This window comes from Thermothelomyces heterothallicus (assembly GCF_042370625.1).
Source record: "Thermothelomyces heterothallicus CBS 202.75 unplaced genomic scaffold P884_scaffold_3, whole genome shotgun sequence".
Classification (NCBI taxonomy): Eukaryota; Fungi; Ascomycota; class Sordariomycetes; order Sordariales; family Chaetomiaceae; genus Thermothelomyces; species Thermothelomyces heterothallicus.
In genome coordinates, this window is record NW_027192564.1 from 764,747 (window position 1) to 776,972 (window position 12,226).

The 12,226-nt window shown below is 59.1% G+C and overlaps 4 protein-coding genes across 4 annotated transcripts; 3 read left to right on the forward strand and 1 right to left on the reverse strand.

Moving 5' to 3' along the window:
- Positions 1–261: 261 nt before the first annotated feature.
- Positions 262–2,157, forward strand: P884DRAFT_289793 (uncharacterized protein). The gene is made up of 3 exons (XM_069444018.1): positions 262–519; positions 684–703; positions 1,741–2,157. The coding sequence occupies exons 1-3, from the start codon at positions 388–390 to the stop codon at positions 1,931–1,933; spliced, it is 345 nt and encodes a 114-aa protein (XP_069300566.1). The 5' UTR covers positions 262–387; the 3' UTR covers positions 1,934–2,157.
- Positions 2,158–2,400: 243 nt separating this feature from the next.
- P884DRAFT_297064 (condensin complex component cnd2-like protein) lies at positions 2,401–5,423 on the reverse strand (the record flags this gene model as incomplete). The annotated part of the gene is made up of 4 exons (XM_069444475.1): positions 2,401–2,724; positions 2,831–4,540; positions 4,615–5,227; positions 5,335–5,423. 4 exons carry the CDS (start codon positions 5,421–5,423, stop codon positions 2,401–2,403), a joined length of 2,736 nt encoding a protein of 911 aa, XP_069300567.1.
- A 1,349-nt stretch (positions 5,424–6,772) lies between these two features.
- On the forward strand, positions 6,773–9,751 carry P884DRAFT_275136 (Sodium/calcium exchanger protein-domain-containing protein; the record flags this gene model as incomplete). Its single annotated transcript, XM_069442808.1, has 1 exon — positions 6,773–9,751. One exon carries the CDS (start codon positions 6,773–6,775, stop codon positions 9,749–9,751), a length of 2,979 nt encoding a protein of 992 aa, XP_069300568.1.
- Positions 9,752–10,621: 870 nt separating this feature from the next.
- P884DRAFT_327332 (eukaryotic phosphomannomutase) lies at positions 10,622–12,213 on the forward strand. Its single transcript, XM_069445527.1, has 3 exons — positions 10,622–10,942; positions 11,123–11,577; positions 11,736–12,213. Exons 1-3 carry the CDS (start codon positions 10,853–10,855, stop codon positions 11,986–11,988), a joined length of 798 nt encoding a protein of 265 aa, XP_069300569.1. The 5' UTR covers positions 10,622–10,852; the 3' UTR covers positions 11,989–12,213.
- Positions 12,214–12,226: the final 13 nt, after the last annotated feature.

Here is a 12,226-nt window from a genome sequence, read left to right on the forward strand (position 1 = left end):
TAACAATCAACTGCTTTTAAGGTACATACATTGGTACCTATGTACCTTACATACTGCGTACAAGCACAGCTGGACATGTCTGCGATGACCCCACCAACAGGCGGCGTAGCCTTGCTGAGGGCCCAACTTCCAATTGGCTATTCTCACCGGTTTCTCCAAGCTCATGTGTAATTCGTACACTTAACTACTTACATCTATACACTAATTACTACGTTTGGTGTGTATACGACGGATTACACTAGTGTGCTGTTCAATATTGTCTTAGCCTCGCATAACAGCAGCGCGGGAAGCAGGACCCGCGCGACGCGCCGAGGCGTCGGGATTCGCAGGTTTTTTTTTCTTGCCGCGACACAAAGAGGGCAGCTTCTTTCCATCAGCAAAAGGCACATGGCGCCAACAACGGGGTCTCAAGCCCAACGGGGCGATGGTGCTTCCAGCAACGGGCTCGATGCGCCAGTCCCGCAGGAACTGCCGTCGCCATCGCCGTCTTCGTCGTCGGTCGGCGACAGTCTGGCCCAGGTAAGCGAGCAGCCCTTTCCTCGCGCCCGTCACTTCCCGGCTTTACTCCATCATCGCTCGCTTTCTCTCTCTCTCTCCCTCCCTCTCTCTCTCTCTCTCTCCAGTATGTCCTGGTGTGTCCTGGCCCACTCGTTGCTGACAGCTACCGCCTCTCTGCGCTCCAGGCCCTCCGAGACCTCGCAAGGTATGGTCATTTTCCACCATCTAAGGCCCCACACTCGCCATCCGGGTGTGTCGACAGAGTCAAGTCACCCGCTGGCTAGCTGACAGGCGCGGCAATGTCATCCGGGTCCTCCCGTCGTGGTTGCCAGATATCCTTCAATCTTTAAGCGCACTCCTTCCTTTCACCTTTAACCGCTTGGGATGAGCAACCCTGGCAACATGAGATCCCACCACTCACTTGCAGAGCAGGAGGAGCCGAGCCGAGTGCAAGTGCGTTTCGACATGGCCCGCGCGGCAAGTCCGTCCCGCGCGGGTGGGCCGCTCTTGCTCTCTCTCCCCCCAGATGCAGGGGCCGGCTGCAGCACAGCACCACCAGGACTCCGAAAAGAGCAGGACCCTGAAGGCCTGAACCCTGCAGATCTGTTGGGTTTCCCCCTGACTTTTTGTTTTTTATTTACTTGTTTCCCCCTTTTTGTTCGTTTGATCCCCCCTTTGCAAAAAGGTGCCTCTTTTTTCTTCCTTTTTTAATCAGAGAGCCCCCGCAAAAAGGGGATCTCCAATCGCACGGGACTGCCCACAAGACAGCCAGACGTGTCGGAAGGGCGCTTGGGCAGAAGGAAAACCTGTCGTTGGCGCGATCGCAGGTGCCAGCCGTCCTTCCAGTCCCTGCTTTCCCTGTGCTCCTCTTCTTCTTCCTACCAGTATTTGCAGGATTGCGTATCTTGGATGTCTAACCCTTCAGCTCCCATTCTTCTGCTATGTCCTCTCGGCCTGCCCGAGTAAATTCGGCGACAGCTCCAAGTGAAATTTGCTAGCAAGAGAATGGGAGTTGCAAGGGGAGAGCGCCGATGCGGAAGGACCCTAAGAGATGGCTGCATCCATCCACCAAGGACGATTCGTCTTCGTGTTGCTATGCTTAGCTGCGCAGATAGCTGGATACGAAACACACAGTACGCATACGCACACAGAGAGAAAGATATATGCAATACGCACATACTCGCGCGCAAAAAAACACGTATGGTATGGCTCTGCTGACGGCTTGGTATTCCATGACACCAGGGGTGAACAGACAGCCAGCACGCTCGAGGCGAACCTGACTAGTCTGGAGAATAAGCTCGACGAGATATTGGCCGCGTTGGGGGTGTCAGCAGCGGATCTGGACGCGCTCGGCGAGCAGGAGAAGGAGCCACGAGCAGGTCAACAGAGGGAGAACGAGAAAGGGGCGAGCAAGGGGAGTGGGGAGAGTGCATGAGGCTGGCTCTTAACATGCACCTCGACATTCCTTTTCCCTTATTCCTATCTCCCTCCTAAATTGGTAGAGCTCTGTGCGGCGCCGGTAGCTTGGAGACCCGAGTGACAGACATGACATGCAATCTGGCCCGTCCAATCAAGGTCATGTATGATGACGATGACCGATCGCTCTATACCAAGCATATGATGATGATGTATTTGAGGGGTTCAGAGGGCGTGAACAATAGAGCTTCATTCGTCATAAAACCATCAAAAACTACAGCCCGAGCCAGCCCATCAACACGTGTATAATCAATCCCATCTCGCATCGCTCGTCAATACAAGACAAAAGAGCAAAACCACTGGCGCAGCCAGCCATTCATCAACCCGCAACCAGCTCGCCCGAGTACCCTCTATCAGTTCATCCATGGATGACGGAGATCCGCAAGGGGGGTCGCCCCGGCAATGCAATCCTCATGCCCCCTTTACTTACTCCCCCTCCGTGATTTCCGCGGTCCAATCCTTCCTGATTAACAACTCGTCCAGCCCTTCGGTCTTCTCGATGACCAGGCCCTTCTCGTTGGCCAAGTGCAACAGACAGATGAAGCAGAAGCTGGTCGAGATGTCGTCCATGACCGGCTTCGGGTAGACGCGCTGCAGGTCGTTCATAACGTCGGTGAACTTGAGCGTCGGATCCGCTTCCGTACCTGGTGCTGTGGACGTGGTCGGCTTTTCGGGGGAGGTCGGGGTCATGAGGCGGCTGTTGTTGTTGTTGTTGTTGTTGTTGTTGTTTGCTGCGACCTGGTTTTCGTCCTGCAGGAGGAAAGAAGAGTGTAAAGGACAGCAATTAGCTTCTCGAGGTCCCAAGAACAAATAGGAATAGGGAACTAGAGGTGAGGGAAGGAAAAAAACAACTCACATCAGGCCGTTCGAAGCCCATGCCCTTCCAGATCTCCTCCTTGAGTCGCCTGACGTCCACCTTCTTGGCCACCCGGGCGTACTGCACATACTCGGGCCGGACCCTCCTGTTCTGCGTCACCAGCATGGTGCCGAAGGCCAGATCGGCCGGGTTTGTCACCGTCAGGCCGCCAAAGGCGCCCGTCATGCCCACGTCCGTCATCATGCCCGGCCCGCCGGCCTCGGGCGAGAAGTGGTCGCGCGCGTCGGCGAACTCGTCCATGTCGTCGTCGTCGTCGTCGTCGTCGTCGTCGTCGCGGCCGCCGCCGCCCGCGAACGGCAGGCCGTCGTCCTGGAAGAAGTTGGCGTCGTAGTCGCCCTGCGGCAGGCCCTCGTCGTCCGGGGAGGAGGCGTGGTGGTGGTCGGCCGACTGCAGGGGTGCCTTCTGAGAGGCCCAGAATGCCTCGTCCATCTCCCCCTCGGGTACGTCGTTTTGCTGGCGCTGCGAGTCGACGTTGCCGATCCGGCTGCCGCTGCCGAGCACCCGCCGACGGCCCATGCGGGCCTTGGGCTTGAGGAAGAGGCTCAGGAGCTGTTTGGAGCTGAAGTGCTTGTCGTCCGGGAGCAGGTTGCGCGACTTGGACTTCCAGTCCTTCTTGGCGAGGGAGATGGCCGCGTTGCTGGACGCCTGGGTGTAGATGGCCTCGGCGACGGCCGGGTCGAGCGGAGCGGCAAAATCGATCTCGAACGGCTGCTTCTCCTTGCGTTGCCTCGTGGGCTCGGTCGGCTTGTTCACGTCCTTGATTTTCCGTATCCTCCAGTGCTCGGCGCTGGTCCAGTTCTTCTGCAGCGCCTGGTCGAAGTAGCTGAGGATATCCTCGTGCACCCTGTCGGCCTTTTGGGCGTGCGTCATGGAGATGGCAAAGTCGCCGTTCCCGGAGTCAAGCAGGTCCGCGCCATCGCTTTCTCCGTCCGCCCCGGCGCCGTCCCCCATGTCCAGGCCGGCGTCGTAAACGCGCATCATCTGCGGCTCGAGGGCGGCTTCCCGCGCCCAGGCTTCTCCCCCTTCGCCAAAGTTGACATCTGCACCCAGATCAAAGGTGCCGAGCCCGTCTTCGTCGTCGAATCCGAGCGGGTTTTCCTCGTCAATGAACATGCCCGACTTGTCGCCGATGCCCCCCGGCCCTGGCGTCTTCTCCTTGTCTTGGTCGCGCCAGTCGTCGGGCGCCCTGAGGAACGGAATATCCAAGGAGCCCGAAGGGTCGCCGAGATCAAAGGTTTTGAGGGACGGGCAAACGTCCAGGCTGTCCAGGATATTGAGATCCGGGAAGAACCTCGCCCCGAGACCGGCAACGTCAATTTCCACATCCTCTTCCTCCTCCTCATCCTTCCGCCCTTGCTCCTTTGACCGCTCCGGCGCAGGAGTCTCGTCCCGGTCGGTCATCAAAAGATCCTCGTCTCCCTCCTCTCCATTGACATTCTCCCCCTCATCCCGCATGCGGGACTTGGAGGCAGCCTCGGCAGCATCTTCGGCGTCATCGCTGCTGTCGAATACGATCCGGCCTTGCGAGTCAATCATCAGATGATTCAGCAGGAGGCCCTTTGCGCCGCCCTCGTCAAAGTCGGCGGACGCCTTCTTGAAGAGCGGGTCGACGGCGAACTCGAGCTCCAGCTTTTTCAGCTGCAGAGACGCAAAGGATGGTGCAAGGGTGGCTTCGGACGATCTCTGGGCCTGTCTCTGGAATTAGCATTTTGTGTCGCAGCGGCGAGGCAGAACTGCAGGGAAGGGAAAACGGCGCGGCGGACCTTCTTCTTGGGCTTCTTCCTAACGTTGCCATCTTCGTCGACCTCTTCCTCCTCGTCCTCTTCCTCGTCCCCATCGCGGCCTTTCCTCTTGTTGTCGCGGCTGTCGGCCAAGCCACTGAGCAGTTTGCCGGTTTCGGTGGCAACGCTGTCGACTCTGCTGGTGTAGATCTTGACGCACCCGTCGAGGGTGCAGCTGGCCTTTTGGAAATTGACGCCATCCCCCTCCTTGAGCAGCGACATGTCGTGGAAGTAGTCGATGAGCGCAAAGTTCCACGAGTTGGCGGCGTTGATCTTGTTGTCGGTCGCCATCTTCATCCACTCCTCAAAGTTGGCAAGAATAGGCACCCGCTTCATCGGGGTGACGGCCTTGCCGCCAACGACGAGCTGTTCGTCGTCGTCCAGGACGGTGGTATAGTTAACGCTCCTACGGCGGCGCGGCGTCCGCGGGCTGGAACCTGGCGTTTCGGCATTCTGGAAATCGTTGAACGAGGTGCTCGACCTGCGCGGAGTGCTCGTCGCTGCCGCCCGGAGCTGGTTGATCTGGGCCTCGTGAGCCGCCTTGCGGCCGTGGGATCGTTGGGCCTTCTCTTGAGCGTCGTCGTTGAGGGGAATCCTGCGACACGGCACAAACAATTAACGGGCGCTGTTCCAGAGTGTTTCAGGCGCTTTCGTTTTCCTCCCCCCCTGTGCGGGGGAACTCTCGGGAAGGGCGCGACTCACTTGACTGGCGACTTGAAGGGGGACGCGAGGAGAGAGCCAGAAGTGACTCTACTCCCGCTCCTGCGCGGTCCCTGGGCGATTCGAGGCATCTCTTTGTCGTTGGGATTCGGTGTTGCTGCGGCTCGAATGCGCTGGTGGAGTTCAGGTGCCCCGTCGCCAAAACTGTTTGTTTACTCCGGACTTTTGGTGGTTGAGCCGGGGACGCTTCGCGATTGGCTGGAAAGGTGGGGTTCAAAGCACGTGCTGAGAAGGCCCTTGTGGGCGCCCCCTCGCAGCCCAGAAAAAGGTGAGACCAGATTGCTTCTCAACCGACGGAGCTGCGACTGCCAGAGAGGCCTGCCTCCCCGTGCTCAGTGGAATGCGTGCCGGGGATCCAGTAACGTTTCCGTATGTATGTACATACATACATACATACATACATACCTGAGGTAACTGGTACCTGCACTTTCCATAGTTTGGAAGGATACTACAGGCAAGTACGACGGAGATAGATGAACATGCATCCATACACAAGGCAGGCACACCGTAGTGTTCGTAGGCTTTGGTTGCAAGTGGTTTTCCTAGTCGGTAATTTTTCCCGAGCGCAACGTTGTGACGCTGGTTGTTAACAGTTAATGCGCCCGCACCTCGAATTAAGCCTGCAGAACCGGACGGAAACCTGTTCTCGAAAGATGTACCCAATGCACCTCGTTGTCCGTGCCCTGTGTGTAGGTATGTATGTACCTGTATAGCAAGTACATACATACCTTGCCTTTTGTTGATTTGCACCTGGTATGAAGCAGGCTGCAACATCGTGAAGTCGGTTAGTCAAAGTACGAAGTACAAATGTTGACCCAAATTTCGAGGTTCTTAGCGGGATGTTCCCGAACAAGCAGATCCGCTACGACCCCATGGGGTCAGTGGTGGCGGATTCGCCCCAGCGAGCGGGACAACATGGCCAACCAACGCTAGGTAATCCATACACTTCGCCCTCCGAAAAGCAACCTACCGAGCTCCCCCCGCCCTGCCCCGAATCCCGGTCATCCACGCGTCGCCTTGTGGCGGTCCCAAAGCCACGACGACCATGCGACAGCTCGTCTGTGCTCGTTCGAGGCCATCCTCTTTCGCTAAGCCTGTCCACTATTACTTGGCCTGCCTACCTTGCGCACGAACAATTACACGGTGAATGAAGACTTGCCACGGCTGTACTGATCTCATGATCACTGCAGACAACAACTACGACAACAGTACCAACAATCACGACAGCAGCAGCAGGGGCAGCAGCAGAAGCAGAAGCAGAAGCAGAAGCAGAAGCAGAAGCTTGGGCCGGTCATTTGTCGCCCACGTTTAGCTACCGTATAGCATCTCATCCTCCAGCATCGACTTCGCGGCGGCTCTCGTCGCGCCAATCGGTTCCTCGCCATCATGCGCCGCTGACGCCATGCCGCCATCCCGCCCAATGCGCAGACGGTTCGGCGCCCGGCCAGTGGTTGCCGCCGCGCTGCTCGTCGCGACAATAGCTGCCCTCGCGCTGTTCCAGTCGGCGCGAGGCACCATCCTCGGCGCTCGCGATGGACACGGTCGGCCCGTCCTTGGCGCCCGAGACATGACCTACCCAGCCGACGCCGACTGCCGCAACGTGCACAACGCCGCGGACCAGTGTGCTTTCGTCCTGGCCAACTGCGAGGACGACGAGGCCGGGCTGATCCACTACATCTCCTTCTACTACTGCACTCTGGGCAGCGCCAAGCCCGTCGCCTTCGCCATCCTCGCCCTCTGGCTCGCCCTGCTCTTCACCACCATCGGCATCGCCGCCAGCGACTTCTTCAGCGTCAACCTGAGCACCATCGCCAGCGTGCTGGGCCTGAGCGAGAGCCTGGCCGGCGTCACCTTCCTCGCCTTCGGCAATGGCTCCCCGGACGTCTTCAGCACCTTCGCCGCCATGGCCTCCAACAGTGGGAGCATGGCCGTGGGCGAGCTGATCGGCGCTGCCGGCTTCATCACCGCTGTCGTGGCCGGCTCAATGGCCTTGGTGCGCGAATTCAAAGTCAACAGACGACCCTTCGTCAGGGACATTGTCTTCTTCATTGTCGCCGTCAGCTTTACCGTCGTCTTCCTTGCCGATGGCGAGCTCCACCTGTGGGAGTGCTTCACCATGATCGGCTTCTACCTATTCTATGTCGCCGTCGTCGTCGGGTGGCACTGGCTCACGTCCCGGAGGAGACGCCAGCGCATGAGGGATGTGGCTGCGCGCGCCCACCTCTACAGTCCCTCGGCCCGCGGCAGTGACGAGCTGGAGCCTTACCGGGACGAACCGGACGAGGACGAGGCCGCCCCTGTTGGCCGCCGCTCGGGCAATGTTTCGGAGCCCGCCGACGTCGGTATGCTCGAACGGGCGCCTCGCATCGAGGTTGACGCGGTGTCGCCGCCCGAGGAGGACGAAGAACGGCGGGAGATCCACGTTGCCGCCGAGATGGCGAGCAGCATGCGCGTCAACCGCCCACGTTGGGGGCGGAGCAACACCACCATCACGCCCATCAGACCCAGCCTGCTGGGCGTGCTCGAGTTCAGATCCGTCCTGTCGTCGCTGCAGAAGGAGAGGAACATGCACCTGGCGCTGCTCCCCGCAAGGTCGCACTCTCACCAACCAGCTGCTGCTGACCTCCCGGATTCCCGAGGCCGCCCGCGGAACAAGACAATGCCAGCGCAGGCCCCTCCCAGAATGGAGCGCGCCTTGTCGTATGGGAATGAGCCTCTGAATCTGGATAATTCCGGACTCATTCGTCCCGGTTCTTCTACTGTGCCGCATACGCGGTCGAACTCGGCCTCCCGTACTGCCGATGGCTTGCTCGCCCCGCCGGTGGACCCGGCCGTTCCAGCGGGCCAAGACACCTCGTCACCGACAAAGCAACCCCAGCAACTGCTCAACATCAGAATTCCGTCTCCCAGTGGCCGCTCGAGCGGGCAGTCGTCTCCCTCTACTTCGCCCTTCCCGTGTCTGTCGGAATCGCCCGCTGCGCTGACGTCTCTTCACCAGGAGATGAGCGCGTTCTCCTTCCCGGCCCCGATGGATCCCGGACGGCAACGTTTTCCGGGCCTGGAGGACCAGGAAGCGCAGCCGAAGCCGGTTAGATGGTGGCCTTATAGCCTGTTACCGGCGCCCCATGTCTTCCTGGCCACCATCTTCCCCACCATTCAGGGCTGGAAACAGAAGACGCTGTGGGATAAGATGGTCAGCCTGGCCTCGGTTCCCAGCGTCTTCCTCCTCGTCACGACGTTGCCGGTAGTAGAAACTGAGAGCCCGGACGACGACGACGACGATGACGACGACGACGGCGACGGCGACGGCGACGGCGACCCCGAAGACGACATAGGGGATCCGCCAGCACCTGGCCATCCCGGCAACATAGCACCAGCGCTCGTGGTACAAGACGGCGCAGCCGAGATTCGTCCCGAGACAGAGTGGCAGGCGTACCGACGGCGCGCCCGCGCCGCCTCGTTAAAATCGCCCCTCAGCCTATCCCCGTCCTCCCTCTCGCTCGATAATCATCCCCAACCCGCCGCCGCCCTGACCGTCCCCGCCCCTGGCTCCGCCCCGCATCCTGGCCCCATACCTCCTCCCATGACTGCAGCCTCCGCAACCTTCCAACCGACAAGCTCGGAAAAGCCGGCCGCCGGCGGCTGGAACCGCTGGCTGGTCGCCGTGCAGCTCTTCACCGGGCCCCTCTTCGTCGTGCTCGTAGTGTGGGCTAACACGGCCGACGACATGGTCGAGCCGCGGCGCGCGCTGGTGCGCATGGTGCTCTACTCCCTCCTCGTCTCCCTCTGCCTGCTGGCCGGGCTCCTGGCGACCACGACCGCGTCCCAGAAACCCAGATACCACTTCCTGCTCTGCTTCCTGGGCTTCATCATCTCCGTCGCCTGGATCTCCACCATCGCGGGCGAGGTCGTCGGCGTGCTCAAGGCGTTCGGCGTCATCCTTGATATCTCAGAGGCCATCCTGGGGCTGACCGTGTTCGCCGTGGGCAACTCGCTCGGCGACCTCGTCGCGGACGTCACGGTGGCCCGACTCGGGTACCCCGTCATGGCCCTGGCCGCCTGCTTCGGCGGGCCTATGCTGAACATCCTGCTGGGCGTCGGCATCGGCGGCGCGTGGATGGGCATCGCCAAGGCCAAGCGCAAGCAGCGCAAGCACCCCGGCACCGAGTTGCGCTACAAGCCGTATCGGATCCAGGTCGGCGGGACCCTGATGATCTCGGCCATCACGCTGCTGTTGACACTGCTGGTGCTGCTGATCGCCGTGCCGTCCAACCGCTGGATCATGAGCCGCCGCATCGGCTGGGGGCTGATCGGGATCTGGACCGTTGGGACCGTGGTCAACCTGGTGGTGGAGATGACGGGCACGCTGGCGGATGTCTCGGGAGGCTTGACATCATGAGCGGGAGAGAAACAGGGAGACTGCGCCTTGAAGCTACTGCGTGGAGGAGGACTGGGAGAGGGGTGGGTTGCAGGGGAAGCTAATCAGGCCGCCTTATAAACAGGAGTATCTACGCTTTGGACGAGACCATATTGACGGAGAAATCCTCTTCGCCTCCTCACCTCGTTCAAATCATCTGAGCGACGGGTGCGGCGCCTGGCGTTGTACGAGGGCAGTGTAGCCACAAGGACGCGGGGGTGTAGTTTCACAAGTTATTCATGGCCAGAGTCTCGTCGGTTCTGCAGCTGTTTGGCAACGGCTGGATTCCGATGATATATACTTTTGGTGTAAAAGTGGATGGCATTTTATGCTGATGAGCAGGGCTGCAGTTCAAGGGTTGATGACGTCTCTTTGGCGATAACTAAGTCGCGAGGTTCATCATCGCGCGCGTTTGGGTCATGCAGATCAAAATCGGACACGTAAACAAAAGCATCGACCCCAGTCCGTGCACTTCGATGACGGCGTGTACGTATGTTCATCTACTCATGCTCTCAACCTTCCCTTGCCCGTCAAGTTTGTGTGTTGTTGTGTCCGAGTCGGTTGTTCTGGCCGTTGAGATGATGAGTGTACATACACTAGTGGAGAGGGCACCTGAAGCCCCTGACGACTCCCCGCTTCGCTGCCCGCTGTGTTGAGCTGCTGCGGAAAAAGGAGATGTGGGGCATGCTCGACGGAGAGGGGCGAAGGAGGGGCAAAGGTGTCGCTTACCAAGTGTGTCTAGTCAAACCGGGCACTAGTTACACGTGTAATCCGGAGTGTTTACCTGACGGCCCTGTCGCAGCTTCCCCGGACGACAACGTGGGGCTGCTGTGGGCGATCTCGAAGAGGGGTTCTACTCACCGAAACTTTGTAGCTAGCTACTTGGATCTTTTTAACTTTCATGCCTGCCCTATCGAGGTTTGGTAGGTACCTGACCTGTCTTTACCTTGAAACCAAATAGGATCCGTCCTTTTCCTGTTCTCAAATTTTCGGGAAAACCTCCCGTTTTCCTCACGGTTCCCGTCCTCTTTCCTGCCAAATTTGCCCTCGAACCCCGCCCCCCCGCCAAACCGCAACTCGACAATGGCTTCCTACCCGCCCCTCGCCGAGCGCGAGATCAAGAACACGATCGTCCTCTTTGACGTCGATGGCACTCTCACGCCCGCGCGTCTGGTACGTTTTTGTTTTGGTTGGGTTGACCGCATCCTTTTTTTTTTTTGGGTATCCTCCTCCGCGGTCAACCAGCCCAGCAAAGCCCAGCAAAGCTTCCCGCCGCTTCCCCTCTGTCTTACTTGTCTCGTGTTCTGACTCTGTCTCTCTGGATGGATGGATGGATGGATGGATGGAAAATAGTCGGCCTCCCCCGAGATGCTCTCCCTGCTCTCGCGGCTCCGGCAAAAGGTGGCGATCGGGTTCGTCGGGGGTTCGGACCTGGTCAAGCAGCAGGAGCAGCTGGGCGGGCCCGGCGTGGACGTGACGACGCTGTTTGACTTTTGCTTCGCCGAGAACGGGCTGACGGCGTACCGGCTGGGCGAGCCGCTGCCGTCCAACAGCTTCATCAAGTGGATCGGCGAGGACCAGTACAAGGAGCTCGTCCGCTTCATCCTCCACTACATTGCCGACCTCGAGATCCCCGTCAAGCGCGGCACCTTTGTCGAGTTCCGCAACGGCATGATCAACGTCTCCCCCATCGGCCGCAACGCCACCGTGAGCGAGCGCAACGAGTTCGAGAAGTACGACAAGGAGCACGGCGTCCGCAAGGCCTTTGTCGAGAAGCTGCGCGAGCGCTTTGGTCACCTGGGCTTGACGTGCGTTCTCCCCCCCTTTTCTTTTTTTTTATGTGATATTATTGCCTCCTCTCCTTTTTTTTTTTCCTCGCTTATTTTCTACTGTTTTTGTTTCTTCTGATTCGGCAATATTCTTCCTACATCTGGACCGGCAATGCTCATCGCAAAGGCGAAAACAGATTCTCCATTGGCGGGCAGATCTCGTTCGATGTCTTCCCTAACGGCTGGGACAAGACGTACTGTCTGCAGCACATTGAGAACGAGGCGAAGCGGCCCGGTGGCGTCCATTACACGACGATCCACTTCTTCGGCGACAAGACGTTCGAGGGCGGCAACGACTACGAGATCTACAACGACCCGCGCACCATCGGCCATTCGGTCACGGGACCCCAAGATACCATAGACGAGCTCAAGAGGTTGTTTAACCTATGAACGCGGGGCAGGGAAGCGACCTGTCTGGCCCTGGATGCCTTGATTGCAGCTGGACTGGGCTATGATTTCAATCATGGTGCATCGGCGCGGACGGTCCTGGGGGCGGGTGGTCGATCTAAAGCGTCCTCGCGGAGACTAATAATAATGTAGATAGCAAGCACTGCCGATGTATGTCGGTCGTCATGTATCTCATTCAAAAACACCCGCTAGCCAAAGCTATGAAACCAAAACCGAGCAG

What these genes read in the sequence shown, in the direction of transcription:
- P884DRAFT_327332 (XM_069445527.1), top strand. Translation starts at nt 10,853, where the DNA reads ATGGCTTCCTACCCGCCCCTCGCCGAGCGCGAGATCAAGAACACGATC. An exon ending in CTCTCACGCCCGCGCGTCTG is followed by an intron (nt 10,943 to 11,122) that starts GTACGTTTTTGT and finishes GATGGAAAATAG; the next exon opens with TCGGCCTCCCCCGAGATGCT. An exon ending in TTTGGTCACCTGGGCTTGAC is followed by an intron (nt 11,578 to 11,735) that starts GTGCGTTCTCCC and finishes AGGCGAAAACAG; the next exon opens with ATTCTCCATTGGCGGGCAGA.
- P884DRAFT_289793 (XM_069444018.1), top strand. Translation starts at nt 388, where the DNA reads ATGGCGCCAACAACGGGGTCTCAAGCCCAACGGGGCGATGGTGCTTCC. An exon ending in TCGGCGACAGTCTGGCCCAG is followed by an intron (nt 520 to 683) that starts GTAAGCGAGCAG and finishes TCTGCGCTCCAG; the next exon opens with GCCCTCCGAGACCTCGCAAG. An exon ending in GCCCTCCGAGACCTCGCAAG is followed by an intron (nt 704 to 1,740) that starts GTATGGTCATTT and finishes CCATGACACCAG; the next exon opens with GGGTGAACAGACAGCCAGCA.